The sequence below is a fragment of the Pollachius pollachius genome (genome assembly GCF_949987615.1).
Source record: "Pollachius pollachius genome assembly, chromosome: 3".
NCBI classification, from domain to species: Eukaryota; Metazoa; Chordata; class Actinopteri; order Gadiformes; family Gadidae; genus Pollachius; species Pollachius pollachius.
In genome coordinates, this window is record NC_136936.1 from 35,845,018 (window position 1) to 35,865,309 (window position 20,292).

The following is a 20,292-nucleotide window of genomic DNA, read 5'->3' on the forward strand; positions in this document are numbered from 1 at the left end:
GATGGAAAGAAAGTATGCGATGTGTGCTCATGGGCTAACAACCCACTTCATCTATTTTATTGTCAGTTGCACAGAACAAAAGAATCGGACTGGCCACGCCCTGACAAGTCTTTATGACAAATGCTAGACGAAAATAAAAAGGAGCAGACTTGCCCCTCAAAGCACTTCCTGATGACTGATGAATGATCAATGGTACAGGGCGGTTGTCTTCCGTGCAGGTACACCCTTTGGCACAGCGATCGTGCTGGTCCTCTTGAAGCAGGTGGGGAGAACAGACAGACTGAGGGGCTGATAAAAGAGATCACTGAAGACCTCTGCTCGCTTATCAGCGCATTCCAATCACCTTACCTGGCATGTCGTCTTGCCAGTTCACACGGTATACGCCCCATACCATATGTTAGCAAGCTAACATTTAAAAATATATATGTTTGTATGACGTACTACCATCAGAAGCGATCATTATAAGAAGGGGCAGGGCCTTCAAGATGGAAAACCAGATTATATTGTGTCTACTATTTAAATCTGACACATCTGATGTCATGTTTCTTCTTGCCCCAACAACATATTTTTTTGTTTTAACTAATAATTGTGAATTATATCCAAGGGCCAATTACTATTTCGATAAGATAGTATTCACGTTTACAGGATAAATTCACTATTTTGTCATTTCTAAGTCAATTGAATGCTATCTCTGTATTTAACCCATCAATAAGCACCAGGGCCTGTGGGAGCGCCCAGGGGCCGATGTGTGAGGGCGTAGGGCCCTGGTGAGAGTATTGACCTTTCAAGACATTGTTAGCACATCAGCCTGTGTGAATAATAGTGTCTTGTGAAATATGAACTTCCTAAAATAGTGCATAGTGATGTAAAACGGTTGTTTACTTGGAAGTTAGGAAACCTAAACACACTTTCCCAACACCCCCACAGGGAAGTGGTTTTAGTGTGACTGTGGTTTTCAACTGGCAGCCACTCAGTGATCTGATGGTCTCATGTGTTGTAACAAATTAATTTAAACGGTTGTCATATTTGCCTTGACTGCCCGCACGGTATCCACAGCCCCCGCACTGCCTCTGCCATCCGCTGCCCTGCGAATCGCAGGTGTATTCAGACATGCACACATCCAGAAAGAAACACACAGACACTGGTGTATTACTAGATGCCGTTTATTTGTGAATTAGGGGCCCCTATAGGCGAAGCGGTGCATTGCGCTTATGAGGAATTAAGGCGCGTTCATCGTCCTGGTGATAATCGTCCTGGTGATATACGCTCACGCTTACGCGTGCTCCCGACAGCGACAGTTCATGTGCGCTACGTTGGGAATATAAAAGTTCTTCAAAGCAGGGATTTTTTATCCAATAAAAACCATTCAGAAGTAAACAGAACTTAGTAGGATCAGTTTCAAATTTGCATGCCTTTATTTCCTTGACGCCTATCACCTAATATCCTATTGCTTTTATGTATGAGAAGCACATACAGTACTGCCACTGTATGGAAGGCAACACTTGCCATAATCTAGAGCTTTTTTTACCAGTACACAACGTTTAAAACTGAGCAAAGTCGATGCCAACAGACGGTTACATCAATCTGTCAATCATTAGTAAAGTATGTGATATGATGGTTGATTCTTTTATATTGAGTAAAACGTTCATGTTCTACCATGTTCATGATCGTCACTAGTAAACCATACGTCACACACTGGGCAACCCTGTTATCAAAATCTGGCCCCAGTTGCCGAATGGAAGTAGAAACATAAGAGCGTCATGAAGTGTCGTTCACGAGAACTTTCCGACGTCGGGAAAATGTTTTCCCCATAATTTCCAGCGATGTGACCACAGCAGTACTCACTGTGACGTCACTGAGTAAATAAATGAAGTCATTGAATGAGATGTCAGCGCCAAAAAACGACTGTCCAGAAAAAACATAGATGGACATTATGTGTCCATGAGGCAGAAATGTTTAGCATACATAATTGTTATCCATTGGGGTGGACATGCTGATTGACAGTGTATTCCTAATATTATTATTATTAGGTATTCACAGTCTATCTGAGGATAGACTGTGAATACCTTATAATAATATTAGGTTTTGTTTTTCACTTCCCTAATCCAGATATAAACTTGTGGCATTTGAGCCATGACTTGTTCTACTCGCTGTTATCCTTTTCCACTGTGACATAATGATGCAGTTAGTGGTCATTTCACTGCAGAGAGTTGCACATATTGTATTCCTTACCAGATTGTATGTTTAGGCCATGGGATGCTGGAGGACTCAGTGCTCGCCACTTAAAAAGGATTGGAAGTGAGGAAGAGCTCTCCTATTGTGCCAGGGACCCCTCCTCTACTCATCTGTGTGTTTTTTTGTCATATGCGCGAGTGGGATTTTGTTATTGTGCGTTTGTGTGCATGCATTAAACTTAAGCAACTTTGGAATCTTATCTGATTTACATTTGAAGGGGAGTGTGTTTTGATTTCATTCAACAGGCGATGACAAAACTATTCAATGTCACTCCCTGCACGGTGAGATGGAAATGATAAATAGGTTATGGCCCGCAGAGGTGACACATTGTGTTCACCTCCCTGCCTCAGGCTCACTTCAGTTCGTTCTCTCGGATCAGAAACTCTAAAGTGTGTTTCCACTCCTTGTGTGATTCATCTTTTGTATGAGAAGGGTGGTGGGTGAAATTACTTTGCCTGTTTCTCAGTTGATTTCTCTTACTTTGTCGTTGTTGTTTGCTGAAATGAACTATCGCTCTACCAAATCGCCACGTGATTTTGATGCGATTTGGTTGTTTTGGTGATGGAACAAAAGGGTCCAAAGAGAGCTTGTAAATCAAGGCAAGGGTGCTTGGGAGGGAGGAGGAGCCAAGATGGCTACTATAAAAGGGGAGCATTTGATAGTATTTCCTGAGATCTACATTCTGACTCACAGTAAGTTCATCTCTGAAATGACTTTTACTGAAATGTTGTATTAGTTTTCTTAAGATGTGGTTCACAAAGGAAAGGCAGTATATATTTTATGAATTGATGTGTATGTAGTCTTCACTTCCTTACATTTACTGATAGCAGTGAATGTATGTTATGCATTTATGAAAGTATTTTATGTTTATCTATCGGTCTTTGACAGTGTTTAACTTTGAACCTCTGTATACCAAGTATACTGTTTAGGCCTTCTATATACTTATTCAACTGTTTATGTATTTTTAAATTTCAGGATTTGAACTACGAATATTGAAATGTCGGATCAAGATGAAGGTAATAATAATCTAATATTTATACCACTGAAGAATGTTAATATGATGATGAAAGCATGTTATCTTCTGTGGTGTCCTGTTGTTTACTGTCCAACAGGTATTTTACTTTACAGATACTTTTTTGTTTAATGTATTGAATGCTATTGCTGCTTTCTTGGTCAGGTCTCCCTTTTAAAATATGTTTTAGACAGAGACCAACCTGCTTAAAAGTAAAAAATGCTATAATCTTTCTTTGAAATATCCTCTAAAAAACATTGTCAGCATTGGGATATGGTTAAACTCTGCAGCAGAGTAAATTAAATCTCAAGCAAGCCTCACGTTTTGCGGATGGGTGGGATTTGGAGAGAGTACGGAAAGGCAAGGGTGACGAGCAGTGTTTTGTTATTGGAACCTCATTTAGACTGAAAGATTCTTGCATATTGCACCAAATGAATAGAGCATTAACATCTCTCCTGTACGTGAACAGGAAATCAGGGGCCCTTCGGCTGCAAGCCACGACCGGTCTGCCCTCCTCAACCATGCCCTCCTCAACCATGCCCTCCTCAACCATGCCCTCCTATAATATGCCCTCCTCAACCATGCCTTCCTCAACCCTCCTGCTGCCACCATGGGTGCCATGGGTCTTGTGGGCACGGGCATTACCATGGTCAAGGGCATGGTCATGGCCATGGACACTGCAATTAGATTTTCTAGTGTGTGGGGTTATTAATAAAAATTTCATTGTTGTTTAACAATAAAATAAGAATTACCAGTTCAAAAAAAGAGTTTGGCCATAATATGCAAGGTGAAGTCTAATTGCAATAATATCTGCTTGTGTATATTCCCGGAATATGTTTATTCTTCATAATCTTCCTGCATAAATATAATTTGACAAGGTCTCTCTTAGAAACCTAATATCTCATGATACCTTCGTTAGTTGTTCCTGCAAGAGGGCTTTGAAGAACTATGCTCCTGAGCGTAATGTCTATTTGAACGAGCAGAAGATTGTGTCATTGACCAAGGCTGCTGTCTTTGCAGACGTGTTCACACCAACCCATAAAATAAACCGTCTCCAATACCTATAAGTGTTTAACAGCGTGAGTGCCACTAATGCCATAAAGGAGGTGTTCCTGTGATGGCTGATCGCTATGTTCTGTAGAGAAACAAGCCAGAACCCAACAAAGCCTCCAGCTTTTGTCAGGTCCAGTTATAGATTTGTATCAGTTACTGGTCAGCCAAGTGACAAATGGAACAAGACTGAATTGTCTTCTACGCAAGAGATGTCTCAGTCGTGTATGCCTACTCGAGGCCAGACAAGAAAGTTTCCAATTATTTTATCTGATATAGAAAAAAAAATGCTCTGCATACTAATCACTCAAAGCTGAATTGTCGTCTAGAATGTTAATCATGACATTATATATGGACATATTTCATATTTATTATATTAAATATGTATAATATATTTATTATATTATACATATTTCAATGTAGCTCTGTAAAGCACTTTGAACTGGCAATTCTGGATTAAGGTGCCATATATAAATGCAACTTTCTGTTATTTTATTATTACTCTCTATAGATAAAGTTTAAATTCCTATTCCTACACCTAAGTATACTTAGGTGTACACCAGTCCTTGCTTAAAACAACACCAACAATATAGAGAACAACTGTAACAGGTTAGTTTAAACTAGGAAGACAATAATGTAAGAAGTCCCTCCTCTCTTCGATAGATGGCAGTGTGCACATGGCCGTACTCCAGGCTCGATTCTTATTTGCTCGATTGTTCACACGCCCCTCATCGTTGATGTTTGCAATAGCCAATCAGAAGCGAGTGTTTCAGGAAGTGACTGTATCTGCGAGACAGCAGAACAACAAGTAATCAAGTCATAAATTCGAATACAAGCATGATGCCACCAATCATATATACCGCTTACAGTTATGTTTAGTTTCACTTGGTATCGAACGTTTTTCATGCATTTCTCTTCTATGCATGCCAATGCTAAGCTAAGCTTCAAGGCTACATGAAGTTTAAAATGAGATAGGTGGTCTCTCTTTTTGAAGGTTGATAGGGACTGTAAATTGTTAGTAGTAATAATCTTATAATAGACGTTTCACTAAACATACAGCTATGTAACACATTATTGGAGTGCTATTGATGACTTGACTCAATGCAACAATGCTTCTTCTCAGTCATTTCTATTGCTGCCAAGAAATATAATACTCACAATTATACAATTCTATACATTAAGATAATTTGGCTTTATGTTCTCCAGATAGTTATTTTTATCATGTATTTCTTTAGATTGAGGTCCATCTGTGGACTACAAAGATTACAAGCACACATGGTAAGTGTACCTTTTTTTTTTGCTCTTTCTCCAGTGATTGAGATGATATTCACCTTTGACCTACATTTGTTTATTGTTCACTGTAATCAAGGCAAGGGTGCTTGTGAGGGAGGTAATTGAGTGTTAGTGCTTTATAACACAAGAAAAGCCACAAGGTTACTTAATTTCTTTTACTTTTATTTAGAATAATTTAAATGCAATGTTCAGCAGTGTTGTAAAATGAGCAATTTACGTTTTATTGTAATTTTTGAAATGGGCAAATGAGAAATGTTTGTATCTACTTAAGTTTTACCTTCCCATCAGATTTAAATGCAGTCATTCTCTGATCTCTCCTCCATATAATTTAACCTTTGCTGTGTGGACTCTATTATGGAGCAGATGTCGAGTGCTTCGGCCCCAGAGGTTCTGCTGGAGAAGGTGGGCCGTGCGGGAGTGATCACCCTGAACCGACCCAAGGCCCTGAATGCCCTCAACCTGACCATGACCCGCCTGCCCTACCCCCAGCTCAAGGTATATAGAAGTCAAAGTTCAAATCCTGCAGTACATAATGTGCGTCTGTAGCCAGAGCTGTTGAAACAAGCTTTCTGACAAGCGCTGATGAACATGTTTGAATTAATTATTGTACTGCACAATAATAGTAATCTGGCCATGGTGTGTTTGTTATAGCCACCCCTGTGGTCTGTGTGTATATGGAAATAAAGCATGGAGTAGATCGGCCAGCATCAGAGAAACATGCTGCACACCAGACGTGGAACTATTATGTGTGTCTTTTAGACCGAGATGCCTCCCCCGAGAGTTTGGCCAAGTGACAGTGATAGCTGTTTATGTCCCACCCTCTGGCAATGACGCACACGCAGCGAGAGATAATCACAAACTACGCTCAGCGCATAGAAACAGATAATCCAGATTCATCTGTATTTATTATGGGGGATTTTAATTCCTGCAGACTGACTAAATCAGTACCAACATTCCAGCAGTATGTTAAATGTGCCACCAGGGGCAAAAATACTCTTGATCTTTGTTGTGGTAATGTGAAAAACACCTACAAAGCAAGGCAAAAACCATCATTGAGCACTGCTGATCACAATGTAATACACCTTATACCTGCCTACAAAACCAGGTTACAACGGGAGGGTGTGTTAAAGAAAACGGTAAAGCAATGGGACAGCTCATGTACTGAATCTTGGCAGGTTTTCACTCAAGCTGACAGTCTGGAGGAAGCCACAGATGTAGCTACAGAATACATCACATTTTGTGAAGAAAACACTATACCTTCAAAGACAGTAGTAGTAGTGATAGTAAAGTTGTTGAGTCTAGTTTCGGTCACAAGGTGTGAACAATAGGCTTGATTGACTGGGCGGAGCTAAGGCTGCCTATTTAGCAAAGTTAGGAAGCTGACAAACTCAGTTACATCACATTTTGTCTTTAAGAAGGTCGTCTCATAGCTAGCTGTGGTGAGTCTTGAAGCTAAGAATTATAGTGTTTGGCATTGCAATTGGTTGTACTAACTTTAACCCTAGTTTCTGCAGTGTTGGTTTTTGCTGTGTTGTTGTTGATAGTAAGGTCGTTGAGTCTAGTTTCGGTCACAAGGTGTGAACAATAGGCTTGATTGACTGGGCGGAGCTAAGGCTGCCTGAGCTACCATGTGCATTTAAAGGCTAAGTGTTAGTAGCGTCAGGACCCAGTAAACGAAGGACCCGGGAAACAAAGACTAAGGGAGTCTCTCTGTGGGAGTCCCGGGAAACAAAGACTAAGGGAGTCTCTCTGTGGGAGTCCCGGGAAACAAAGACTAAGGGAGTCTATCTGTGGGAGTCCCTCGAGGAAGACCTTAGAGGCCACTGTACTGTAGTTATGTGTCGTACTTCAATTATCGTTAGAATCTCTGTACTCATAGACGACGCCACAATAGATCCTCTGCTCGGCGTCGTAACCCATCCAATCTATGCCATTTCCCCACCCTCGCCACCACTGACCTTGAAGTGATGGGAGGACTCTGGAATTGCCAGTCAGCGGTCAAAAAGGCAGACTCTATTTCGGCCTACGCGTCCCTCAATACCCTCCATTTCCTGGCCCTGACAGAGAGCTGGATCACTCCAGAGAACTCTGCCACTCCTGCTGCCCTTTCCACTGTTTACTCATTCTCACACACCCCTAGACCTTCGGGGCGAGGAGGAGGGACCGGACTCCTCATCTCTCCGATGTGGTCCTATCAGGTCCTTCCACTAGAACACTTGGCCAGATCTGCATTTGAACTCCACGCTGTCACTGTCACCCTTCCTATCAAGCTCTTCATTGTGGTAATCTACCATCCCCCTGGTCCCCTTCGTGACTTCTATGACGAAATGGATGCCCTTCTCAGCTGCTTTTCTGAAAATGGCACACCACTCGTTATACTTGGCGACTTTAACATCCTGCCAGAGAAGTTGCACTCACCTGAATTAACCAACTTTTTTGCCACCTTTGACTTAACACTATCCCCTTCTCCTCCCACACACAGAGCAGGGAACCAGCTTGACCTGATATTCAAAAGGTCCTGTGGCACCTCTGCTCTCTCTGTTACCCCACTCCCCGTATCTGACCATCACTTTGTTGCTTTTTCTCTTCCCTTAAAGTCCTCTCCCCCCTCCTCTCTAGTCCCCACATTGTCACCACCCGCCGCAACCTCAAAACTCTCTCTTCCTCTACGTTTGCCTCAACTGTTCTGTCTTCACTACCTTCTATTGAACAATTCTCTCAACTATCCACAGAGGAATCCTCTGACACTCTGCTATCCTCCCTCTCCTCCTCTTTGGACTCCCTCTGTCCCTTCCACTCTAGACCGGCGCGATCTTCACCCCCCCTCCTTGGCTGTCTGAATCTCTGCGGACCCATAGAGCAGAGTTGCGGGCAGCTGAGAGGAAATGGAAGAGATCAGACTGTCCTAATGATCTATCTCACTATCTCTTCTCTCTGATTTCACCTCCACTGTGTCAACAGCCAAATCTGCCTTCTACCGGACCAAAATTAACTCCTCCGCCTCAAACCCCAGGAAACTGTTTTCCTTGTTCTCTTCCCTCCTCAACCCTCCCTCCCCTCCAGGGTCCAAAACTAACTTTTTCACTTACCAGCCAGGCAGATATTTTACCAGCCAACCAAATAAAAATTGCTTTTAAGTGTTGTGAATTGCTATCAGTATTATTTAACATGTCATTTGGGTCTAATATGCGATTCTCAATCAATATTTTAATAGTTTATGCACTAATACTAGTAGCAATGTATGTTAAAATATGAATCACTGTTTCTGATTTTAGCTCAACCAGACTGCAACAGCCCTGTATAAACATGAATATCTGACCAGTGGTGGACAAAGTATTCAAAGACATGACTTAAGTGAAAGTTCTTTTTTTTAAATTCATGTAAAACCATAACCGTAACCCTAATATTCATTCTTCCGGATTCCACCTACGAAAAACAGCGGTCACATACAAAGCGGGGAACATAGGGATGACCCCGTTAGATCGGTCTAGCACACAGTCTATACATTATTTTATCACAGGGAGTAAGTTGTAACGTTACGATGGATGGTTTCCATTTGATAACGAGCGAACGAAGCCATAATATTGATAACTCAGAACGACAACTCACTTCACTCAGTTCAGACAACTATACGCTCAATATACAACAGTTAGGAACCAATCAGATCGCTTGATTTATGCCACCCGTTTTATTTATATATATATATATATATATATATATATATATTTACGTAATTTACCGTTAAAATATTATTAATATATTCGGGCGCAAACAATCCCAGAATGCACTCGCCCGTGATGTGGGCGGGGCGTGATGTCACGCCCCGCCTTCCCGCAGGCCACAGCGAGACGTACTTGGAGAACTCTGCTGGAAAGACACGTTACTCTGTCAGGAAACTAGCAGTTCTACTGGGCGCGCCAAACAACACCAATGGGTACGCTGAATGGTGGCATCACGCGCTTACGTGCCAAAAGATCGTCTCTGCTGAAAAGACACATTACTCTGTCAGGAAACTAGCAGATACCAGCGTCGTTCTCCTCCAGTAACGAAAAATTAAATTTTCGCCGGTAAAAAAAATAATAACTCGCCAGAGTGGCGAGTGGTCTTAAACATTTACCAGCCAGAGACAAAATCTACTCGTAATTGGCGAGTGGCGAGTGTTAGTTTTGGACCCTGCTCCCCTCCTCCTCCTTCCTGCCTCACTGCTGATGACTTTGTTACCTACTTTACCCAGAAAGTAAAGGACATTAGCTCCTCTTTTATCACTGCCACCATCCTCCCTCCCTCCACCCCCACCTCTGCCTTTACCCAATTCATCCCTCTCACCTCAGACGAGGTCAACAGAATTATAACATCTAACCATGCCACCACCTGCCCCCTGGACACTATCCCTTCCTCCCTCCTCCAGGCTGTGTCAAAAGACATCCTGCCATTTCTCACCGCACTTATTAACTCCTCCCCCACGTCTGGCATTGTTCCAACGTCTTTCAAGACTGCCAGAATAAAGCCTCCTCAAAAAACCAACCCTTGATACCACTGACATCCAGAATTACAGACCGGTATCTCTTCTTTCATTCCTCTCTAAAACATTGGAACGTGCCGTCGCTAACCAACTGTCCTCCTATCTCTCATCTAACAACCTGCTTGACCCTCACCAGTCAGGCTTGAAAAAAGCACACTCCAGTGAGACGGCTCTCCTCGCGATGACTGAGTCCCTCCGTGCGGCCAGAGCCTCATCCCTCTCATCGGTTCTCATCTCCTTGACCTGTCTGCAGCATTTGACACTGTGAACCACCAGATCCTCCTCGGCACTCTCGCCGAACTTGGCATAGCTGAACCTGCCCTTTCCTGGTTCACATCCTACCTGATGAATTGCACTTATCAGGTAACATGGAATGGCTCCTTGTCCAAACCTTGCACGCTTGATACAGGTGTTCCTCAAGGCTCTGTACTGGGGCCTCTTCTGTTCTCCCTCTACACCAGATCTCTGGGCTCTGTAATTACATCCCACGGCTTTTCCTATCACTGCTATGCTGACGGCACTTAGCTATTTCTTTCCTTTCCCTCATCTGACAAAGCCCTGATTGCAACACGCATATCTGAATGTCTGGCAGAAGTCAGCACCTGGACAACTGCCCATCACCTGAGGCTTAACCTCAACAAGACTGAGCTCCTCCTAATACCAGGGAAAGATTGCCCACACTTGGACTTACTGGTCACTGTTGAGAACATCACTGTATCTCCTTCTCCAACTGCCCAAAACCTTGGTGTAGTGTTGGACAATCAGTTATGCTGCACCGCAAACATCACTGCGGTGGCCCGATCCTGCAGATTTGCACTTTACAACATCCGCAGGATCCGGCCCTTCCTCACAAGGGAAGCAGCTCAGCTTCTAGTCCAATCACTGGTCATCTCCCGCCTCGACTACTGCAACTCGCTCCTGGCTGGACTCCCTGCCTCTGCGATTAAACCCTTGCAGCGCATCGAGAATGCGGCAGCACGCCTCGTGTTCAACCTACCAAAGTTCTCACATGTGGCCCCCCTCTTCCGAGACCTCCACTGGCTCCCTGTAATAGCTCGCATCAGATTCAAGATGATGGTACTGGCATACAAGGCAGTCGATGGAACTGCCCCTGCCTACCTCCAAGCATTAGTAAAGCCACACTCCCCAGCTCGATCCCTCCGCTCAACTACCTCAGCTGGACGTCTGGTACCGCCATCGCTAAGAGCAAGCAAAGGTCGATCAGCGAAGTCACAACTTTTCTCTGTTTTGGGACCTCAGTGGTGGAACGAACTCCCTACCGATGTGTAGCATCTACAGTAGCTGCTATCGTTGCTTTACACGGGGAATGGGTTAGCCTAGCGATTGTAATACTTGCACTTGGTTCTATGAACATCTCTACTGTATCGAAAACGATATATTGTTTCACTTCTTATGACAAATGTACTTATTGTAACAAATGCACTTATTGTAAGTCGCTGTGGATAAAAGCGTCTGCTAAATGCCCTAAATGTAATTAAAGACAATGTGCTGCTATATGTACAAAATAAATCAATCCGTTTTTGATACTGCACTTTAATCAGTTATAAAGGGCCATATGAAACGCAATGTGCTAGAGGTGCCAAAAAGTTTGGTAATGCCATTTTTTTTTTGTCGTGAGAAAAAAATTGTGGCAGAGCAACGTGATATCAATTCTAAGCTAAAAAATCATCATGATTCATATTTTTCCCCGAATCGTGCAGGCCTACACTGCAGCTCAGTCAGAACCATCTCCACAGGATGTCCTCAAGGATCTGTGATCTCCCCAGTCCTCTTGACCCTCTAAGCCAACAAATCCTGACATGGTATATATTAAATACTCTGACGACACAGTCATCGTGGATACCACCAACTCATTGCAGCAACTGCAGTCTGTGGTGGACGACTTCTCTCTCTGGTGCAGGTATAACAATCTCACAGTGAACATCTCAAAAACCAAAGAGATGGTCATAGATTTCAGGCGCTCCTCCACCAGCCCCCTTGCTCTTCAGTTAGATGGCCGGATAATCGAGAGACTGGAAGAGTACAAATACCTCGGTCCCATCATTGACCTCAAGCTCACCTTCAAAAGTAATACAGACCGCATCTTCAAGAAATGTCAACAACACCTGTACTTTCTCCGGAAGCTACGACGGCTGCAAGTCGACAAGTCAATACTCCAGTCATTTTACAACTGCATCATTCAATCCACCCTCACCTTCAGCATCCTGCCATGGTTTCGTTCCCTGAGTGAGGTGAACAAATGTCCCCGTAACAGGATCATAAAGATAAGTGGGAAGATCATAGGACAGCCACAGACCACTCTCACAGCCATGTATGAAAAACAGGCCATCAGGAAAAGTAGACGGATCATATCGGACCCCACCCATAACCTTAACAACCAGTACCATCAGCTACCTTCAGGAAGCAGACCCCGTTCCCTGCCCCTAAGAACCAAACGAGCCATGTCCACCTTTGTTCCAGCATCCATCAGGCTGTTGAATAAACAGTAAGCCCCCTCGTACCGCCCAACCCAACCCATCACTTCAGACTTCAACCTATTCACCTTCCACCAACTCACAATCTATTCTCCCTACCCACACCTCCACCCCTACCCACAGGGTCTTTTTTAGCTTTTAAGAATTTATTTATTCTCGTACACGATGGCTAACTATTTATTGTTAAAGAATATCTTGTTTGCATGTGCCTGACCACAAAGGAGGTCAGGCACAACTTTATTGTTCCCTCACGGGAAAAATAAAGTTCTTTGAATTTAATTGAAATTGTACGATTTCTATGTTGACGTGTGTCTTCTGTGTTGTAGTTCAATATGAAGTATGAGTACTGTTGTCTGTTGTTGTAGGAATGGGAGACAGATGAGCAGACGGACATTGTCATCATCAAAGGAGCCGGAGAAAGGGCCTTCTGCGCCGGCGGAGACATCATAGGTCACACACACGCACATGCACACACACGCGCACACAGCACCCATCCTAATCTATTGGATAGTCTAATTACATGTTTTGGTTTTATTACAGACTGATACAAGATATATTCATCAGTCAACCACCTCAGATGTAATGTCCTTGGTGTTATCAGAGACTACCAGCCAACAGTGCACTGGGTTCGATCCCCAATGGCTGTATCCTAATTGGTAGCTGACTTAAAGCCAGATACCTCTCAACCCTACTTCACATAAATGACATGTCTCTGAATTGCACTGTAAATCGTTTTGGATTAGTGTCAGAACTAGTGTCAAGTGTCAGAACTAATTTCGTGTTACTCGCATGCCATGGATTTCTGAAATCGATCTCGCATTACGTTCCTAACTTATTATTTCATTTTGCAGGGGTCACGGAAGCAGGAAAGTCAGGAGACCCTCTAGCACAGGATTTCGTCCATGAGGAGTATGTTCTGAACAACACTATAGGTAACCGACACCTGCTTATGAACATACTAAAGGTCCTTTTACATTGAACGCAAATACCTGTTGTTTTCCCACGTCATTAACATAATTACACATCATGGAGCTGAATGGGACTGTACAATGCCTACTTGCAATGTAGGACATAAATATAGCTTTCTCTTGATAACAAGAAGGTGTGCAGCTGTATCGTAACAGTTTTGTTTTGGATACCAACTTTCTTCAAGAGAGGGATAGCCAACTATTAGTTATATCGTATTCGGGTTGAACCTCAAAAACATCTCCTAAATATGGATGCATTAAAGAATGATCATCATAATCCCTTTTGCGAGCAGCCATTTGCTACAGTATTATATCTTGGATTAAAAAGAAAATGCCATTATAATTTAATCCTTTGAATATAGGATATTTTGGTAAAAAGGTCATTTTGTCATTCTTGCTGCTGCAATTATTATTGGAAAATGCTACAATTTCGTCAATTTTGCATATTTTATTCATTAAGCATCTGGTGTAAAAACAACTTTTTAGGCTAGATATTACCCTGAATAAAATGAATCGGCTTCAAGTCTGTTATATTATCCTGTGTGCTAAGTGTGTTTTTTATTTCTCAGGAATGTATAAGAAACCCTATATTGCTCTTATTGATGGGATAACCATGGGTGGGGTGAGTATTTTCTATTATATGCTGCTCAAATTGTACCATATATTTTTATACTTTAAAATTTGATTCATGACCTGGACCTTATGAAGGTCCAGGTTATGAATCGCTCACACCCAAAACATGCTCACACTCATGCTTATTTTACATGTAACAACTTTTTTGGCCTGCGGGTGTCAGCATAGTACTGGATGTCTTTTCCCACTGGTTGTTTATTACCCTCCAGTTGTGAGGTCGGCAACGATTGGTTGAAACGGGATGACAGTTTATGGAGCATGTTGCTGACACTCTCCTATATATTTTTTTCTTCTAACCCTTTACTGTCAGATTGAGCGGAATTTGAATAGGCGTCTTGGTCTGCAAAACCCTGCAGAACTATAGCTCTGATACAAAGACACAGAGCCTGAAATGTGCTGTAAATGTTAAATGTGTGTTCTCTAGTACTTATGTTTGTACGTGTCATGCATACACTGTCCCCGAGATGAGAGTGGATATTTAGCTTCTTCCGCTTATCTTAAGAAGAATTTCTCATCCTGGCTGGGGTGACCTTGACTATGGTCGCAATTCTTCATATTTTATTTTCAGGCACATTGTCAGAAGAAAGGGCATTTGATGGCAAAGGGTTATTTACGGTGAATGTGTGTGCATGTTTTGGCCTTTTGACACATTGAAGGGGGATGATGAGGATGATGAGGATGATGGACGAGGAGCCTGTGTGAGTCCTTAAGGTTGGGGGGGGGGACAGAAAAGCTCCACCCTTGGCGCAAATCCAACAATAATTTGTGCTGGGCACTTTATTATCTTGACGAGGGGGGTGGTTTCTAAGGGGACATATTATCTTGATGTCCCCTTAAAAACACACAAACACGCGCACACAAACACACGCACACAGGCTGACACGACAAAGTGCATGAGACAATTGGAGAGAGGGGGGAACTATGGGGCAAAATCTGTAAATGACAAACGGCTGGATTTATAATGTATGGCTTAGGGTCATCAGCTGATAATGGCTACATGTCGTCATTATTGGACCAAAAGATAAATCAGAGCTTATAAAAGACTCTGCATACAGTTTAATGGGTAAACCCTATCATTAGAAAGACTCACGTATAGTAAGGCAGTGAAAATCAATTAACATTGGTTTCACTGACCAAGCTGTACTCCAATTCTCAGATGTTAAGGATGTGCATGTATAAATGGTAATTGGACTGCATTTATATTGCGCTTTTCTAACCAGTGGCCACTCAAAGTGCTTTACAACATTGCCTCACATTCCCCCATTCATGCACACATTCACACACCGACGGCAGAATCAACCACGCAGGGCGACAGCCAGCTCATCGGGAGCTGTTAGGGTGAGGTGTCTTGCTCAGGGACACCACGACACTCCGGGGAGCCGGAGATAACTAGCAACCATCCGGTTACCAGCCTTCTGCTCTACCTCCTGAACCACATGCCTCTCCCTCTATACATCCTCATTTATATAGGGAGTGATCTGCACACATATGGAGCTAACATTTTATCCTACATATTTAACATAATTATTGATGGGAAATAAGAGCATGACATTAAAGTGCGTGTGTCTTGTTAGCTGCACTGCGTGTTTGTTATTAAACCAAACATTGGGTGGGGGGTTAGGGGGGGGGGTCCAGGTCCTCCAGACAGCGGCCGGCCGGACTGCACCATCTGGGCTTGGCCGTCTGCAGCGCAGACAGTGTTTTCCCACGGGTTGGTGCTCTATACGTCAGAGCTAGCTGTCCTTCCACCACTTTTGTTATTCTTTTTTTGGGGTTAAATAAATATCCTTAGTCCTTCTTATTTGATGAAATAATTATTATTTCAATTTATAAAGCATTCATGAAAACATTCATGAAATCTCAAATTACAGGGCTAAAACTGAACATGCAAGTAAAGCTAAATCAGTATAATGCTAACTAGAACTAACTAAATGCCCTCCTATATTAGAAGGTCTTTAGGTCTTTGGGTCTATAAATGACTGTAAATGGCTCCTGACCTTGTTGTGGGTTGTCTCTTCCTCAGCTCTGATGCTGCAGACCCTGGTCGAGGAGGGCCTGATCTCTGAACACATGTTCTACCACATCCCGGAGAGCACCAGCGACATGCAGGCCTCCCACCAGGTAGCCCTCACACACCTGCATGCGGCACAGCACAATCAATGGTTTACCTCGAATAGTTGAAAGATCTTTTACCTTGCAAAGCATTATGGTCTTTGCTGTTTTTTTAACCATTTTTAGGTAAACATATCAATAGTAATTCATAATTAAATAAAAAAAAACTGTCCTTGCTCTATCTATTAATTAGTCAACGTAAATTATCCATTTTCTTGAATGTTAGACAATAAATTACTTAAATGAATAAGACATGCAAGACCCATGTCACCTCTCGGAGGGGGGGGGGGGGGGGCACTTCCCTACAGTTTCCCGCCTGAACCCTAACCCCCTGTGACCCCCCGTCTGCCCAGCTGACCCAGGCCATGCGCTGGCTCCTGGCCCGCGCCCCCCTGCCCCGCCCCCTCTCCTGCCAGACGTTGGTCCAGTTTGTGGAGGCGGGCCTCAGCCAGCACTTCAGTGGCCGCCTGCAGGCCCAGCGCCGGGAGCGGGCCTCAGCCGGCCTGCCCTCCCTGGACCCGGCGCCGGTGGTCTGCCTGTACAACGCCGTGCTGGCCCACCTGGCAGACGCAGTGTCCTCCCCGGAGCTGCTGGGCCTCTCCTGGCCCCCGGGGGAGTTCTCCCTGCCGGACTCCCGCCACCTGGTGCCCCACCTGGGCTGGAACTCGGCCCAGCACCTGGCCTGGCTGCGCAGCGCGGTGCTGGGCCTGAGCATCCCCGACTGGGACATGCCGTCCTCTACCGGTGAGCACTGAAGCAGAGGCTCCACCAAATAGCATCTAGTCCAATGAAATTACATTACGCGTTCAATTTCTACTACTGTCCTGCTCTGTTACACCCACTAGGGCTGCTCGATTATGGAAAAAATCATAATCACGCTTATTTTGGTCAATATTGAAATCACGATTATTCAAACGATTATTTTTGAGTATGAAAGCATGTTGCACTTATTCATCATGCCTCTCCCAAAGAAAACTATGCAACTGAGAACTTTGTAATTTCGCCTTAAGAAAATACACAAAATGGTCTAAAAGAAAATGTTCCAATCTAAAATGATGTACAGATATGTATCCTGCCCTTTCTAAAAAACAAAACGAAATAATCGAAAAACCTGATTATGTTAATTTTGTGATCGTTTGACGCTAAAATCGAAATCGCGTTCAAAATTTGATTAATCACCCACACCTCCCACCTTGGATTATTAACGTACGTCTTGATCTTATTCCTTATTCCACAGCCGGCTGGTCCCAGCTGCAGTCCTCCGTCCTCCGCTACGCCTCCCAGATCCCCGGGACCCCCCACGGCCGGCCCCTCCTCGGGTCCCGGCTGGAAAACCTCCTAGAGAGGGTCCGCCAGCAGCACTACCACCCGGGCCCCGCCGCCCACCGCCACCGCCGCTCGTCGCCCCGTCGCGTGTCCTGGGGGGGGCGGGACGACCGCCACGGGCCCGGCTACAGCCAGGTGCCCTGGGACGACCTGCTGGTGCTGTGCATCGACCACAGGCTGAAGGACTGGCCCAGCCCCGACCTGCCCCTCTGCCAGGGTACGATCCCCCTGGTCTGAGCCCTAATGTCCGACCCCTATCCGCTGAATGTGTTGACCTAAGAAGAAAGCACTCCATTGAGATCATGGGGCTCTATTCACTGATGTAGTGCCGCACGTTCTCATGTTAGCTTCTGGGTGTGTTTTTTGTTTTGCGTGTGATCAGATGCGGTGACGGAGGACGGGGAGGTGCTGGTGTACTTCCTCACAGAGTCCCTGAAGCACTTCGATCCCCCTGAGGAGTGGAGCCAGGCGGTCCGACTCACACACCGGCAGAAACGGCTGCATACAGAAGGGTGAGAGGAGCACGTGTTCAACCCCATTATCCACGCTTATTTCTCTAGGTCGGCGTTTGGATTATTTCAACCTTTCTGGGGACACACTTTACAAAAGGCACCACATCTACTTTCTGTCTTTTCGTTTTTTTTATAGTTAAATAATCTGCTTGGTGGCTCTCCTATGATATTCTGAAAGCATTGGGCTGACGTACATTATCGGCTACATTTTGGTCGCCGATTAGCCAAGCGTATTTAATATTTCAGTTTGGTTTTCACCTCTCCCTTCCACCAGAGGCTGCGATGCCAGCGAGGGGGCCCCTAGCTCTCTGTCCCTGAGACAAAGGCTGTTTGACTGCCTGGCAGCGCCCCAGCCAGCCCTCTCCTCCACCGCCAGCCTGGACATCACCCACACCTCCTCAGCCCAGGAGCTGCTGCCTGGACTGGTGCTCCGCGGCCTGGAGGAGGAGAAGGCCCACAGCCAGAGGTATGGACCCTACATCTACCCTACCATTTAGGCCTCTGTATGACTACTATCTTGAGTCAAGACAAACTTTCATTGTAAATCTAAATATTTCTTTGTTTCTCTGCATCTGTCTGTCTGTCTCTCTCCTTTCTGTCTGTCTGTCTGTCTGTCTGTCTGTCTGTCTGCAGGAGCATTGAGCAGCTGAAGCGCTGGTTGACCTCCGACCCCCCGGAGAGCCTGTCCATGCCTCTGTTCATACCCTCCTCCACGCTGCTCTCCGCATCCCCGCCCGCCGTGCCCTCGAGCAAGGCCAGATCATCGAGAGCCCCACTCACAAAAGTATGATGGTCCTACATTTATCTTAATGTGATTTGAATAATAACTCACGTTAATGGGGTTGAGATAGTCAGGTGAAGTGGTTCCAAAACCAAGTCATCATCAAGGCATTTTGCGTACCAACTCGTATGCAAACGGTAAAAAGTAGGTAAATACACTTCTTAAATAAATACACATGGTAACGTGGGGAACATTGGAAGGAAAAAGCAAACAGGCTGCCAGGTTTTCATTCAGAAACACAATTAACATAAAACCTAAAAATTAATTAATAGTTAAATGTGTCTATTCCATAATAAAATCCCCATACCACCTACAGTAATGGTACGCATACTACAGGTTGAAAAACACTTTAGTCTAGTGTTAGGATGTTTGACTCCTCGCCGAGAGGTCCTGGGTTCAAACCCCAATGTCCACAGTCTACCTGTAGCAAGAGCAACAATGCCCTTAACCCCTAACTGCTCCTGTAGGACATGTATGGAAACAAATGTTGGATTCACTGTAAGTTGCTTTTGATAAAAGAAAAGTCACTAAAAAGCCTACAAATAAATAAAGTTATTTGTACAGTTTATCATTGTGATTGTCATAGTGACCAGCATCTGTTGTATATCATTTTAGAAAGCAAAGTCCTCGGAGGACTGTACGTTTGACGACGGACCGGGCCAGACCGGTTCCTTCCCGGTAACCATGGCGCAGAGGCTCCGGGACATCCAGCGCCAGATCCTAGGGAGCCAGGAGGAGGAGCTGGCCTGCAGGCTGAGGCTTGACGGCATGCTGGGCATCGTGGACGACTGATCACATGACCCAAACTGCTTCATGTCATGTGACCCAGCAGCTAGTGTTCTGCCACCACCAACTGCCATTTGTTTTAAAATAGCTTAATAGTCTTATGGAAGGAAGACATATCCACCAATAGCCTGTGTTTTCCTTCCCATTTTTCATTTCTGTACAATTAGTAAAACCTTTTGAATGTTTTTGTTTGTGTATATATGTATTTTTGTCTTTCTGCTTTCTGCATGGCGTTGTCTATAAAATGAGAATATGCTTTTCTGAGAGATGTTTTATCAACGTATGGATATGCTTTTGTGTTTTTCATGTTTTTCTGGACTTGGATGTATCAAATTAGAAGGAAATAAGAACTTAAGTGTGCTATTTTTTAAGCATGTACTTATCAGTCATAATAAATACCGTATTTTTTATGCAAGTGTATTTGATTTTTTATTTAATTGAGTTCTGCTCATCTTGGAGAGAGTTGATATCGCTAGTGCACTTCTTCACAGTGATGAAACGCCATGGTCCGAGGTTATTTTCTGGATAGCCTTTCGAAGCCGTTTATTGGAGGGTTATCAGAAAGAC

General features: G+C 44.1%; 1 protein-coding gene and 2 long non-coding RNA genes across 3 annotated transcripts; all 3 read left to right on the forward strand.

Annotated features, from left to right (window-relative positions):
• The first annotated feature begins 2,885 nt into the window (after positions 1-2,885).
• On the forward strand, positions 2,886-4,012 carry LOC307072607. The gene is made up of 3 exons (XR_013811681.1): positions 2,886-2,927; positions 3,211-3,251; positions 3,717-4,012. It is a non-coding gene; the product is annotated as an uncharacterized lncRNA (long non-coding RNA).
• Positions 4,013-5,199: 1,187 nt separating this feature from the next.
• LOC307072611 lies at positions 5,200-13,097 on the forward strand. Its single transcript, XR_013811685.1, has 3 exons — positions 5,200-5,575; positions 5,954-6,085; positions 12,973-13,097. It is a non-coding gene; the product is annotated as an uncharacterized lncRNA (long non-coding RNA).
• Positions 13,098-13,341: 244 nt separating this feature from the next.
• On the forward strand, positions 13,342-20,079 carry LOC307072602 (germinal-center associated nuclear protein-like). Its single transcript, XM_079731974.1, has 9 exons — positions 13,342-13,539; positions 14,145-14,197; positions 16,232-16,329; positions 16,674-17,064; positions 17,558-17,863; positions 18,029-18,158; positions 18,433-18,624; positions 18,792-18,942; positions 19,555-20,079. The coding sequence occupies exons 3-9, from the start codon at positions 16,237-16,239 to the stop codon at positions 19,729-19,731; spliced, it is 1,440 nt and encodes a 479-aa protein (XP_079588100.1). The 5' UTR covers positions 13,342-13,539; positions 14,145-14,197; positions 16,232-16,236; the 3' UTR covers positions 19,732-20,079.
• Positions 20,080-20,292: the final 213 nt, after the last annotated feature.

What these genes read in the sequence shown, in the direction of transcription:
- LOC307072602 (XM_079731974.1), top strand. Translation starts at nt 16,237, where the DNA reads ATGCTGCAGACCCTGGTCGAGGAGGGCCTGATCTCTGAACACATGTTC. An exon ending in CGACCTGCCCCTCTGCCAGG is followed by an intron (nt 17,864 to 18,028) that starts GTACGATCCCCC and finishes GCGTGTGATCAG; the next exon opens with ATGCGGTGACGGAGGACGGG. An exon ending in CGAGAGCCCCACTCACAAAA is followed by an intron (nt 18,943 to 19,554) that starts GTATGATGGTCC and finishes ATATCATTTTAG; the next exon opens with AAAGCAAAGTCCTCGGAGGA.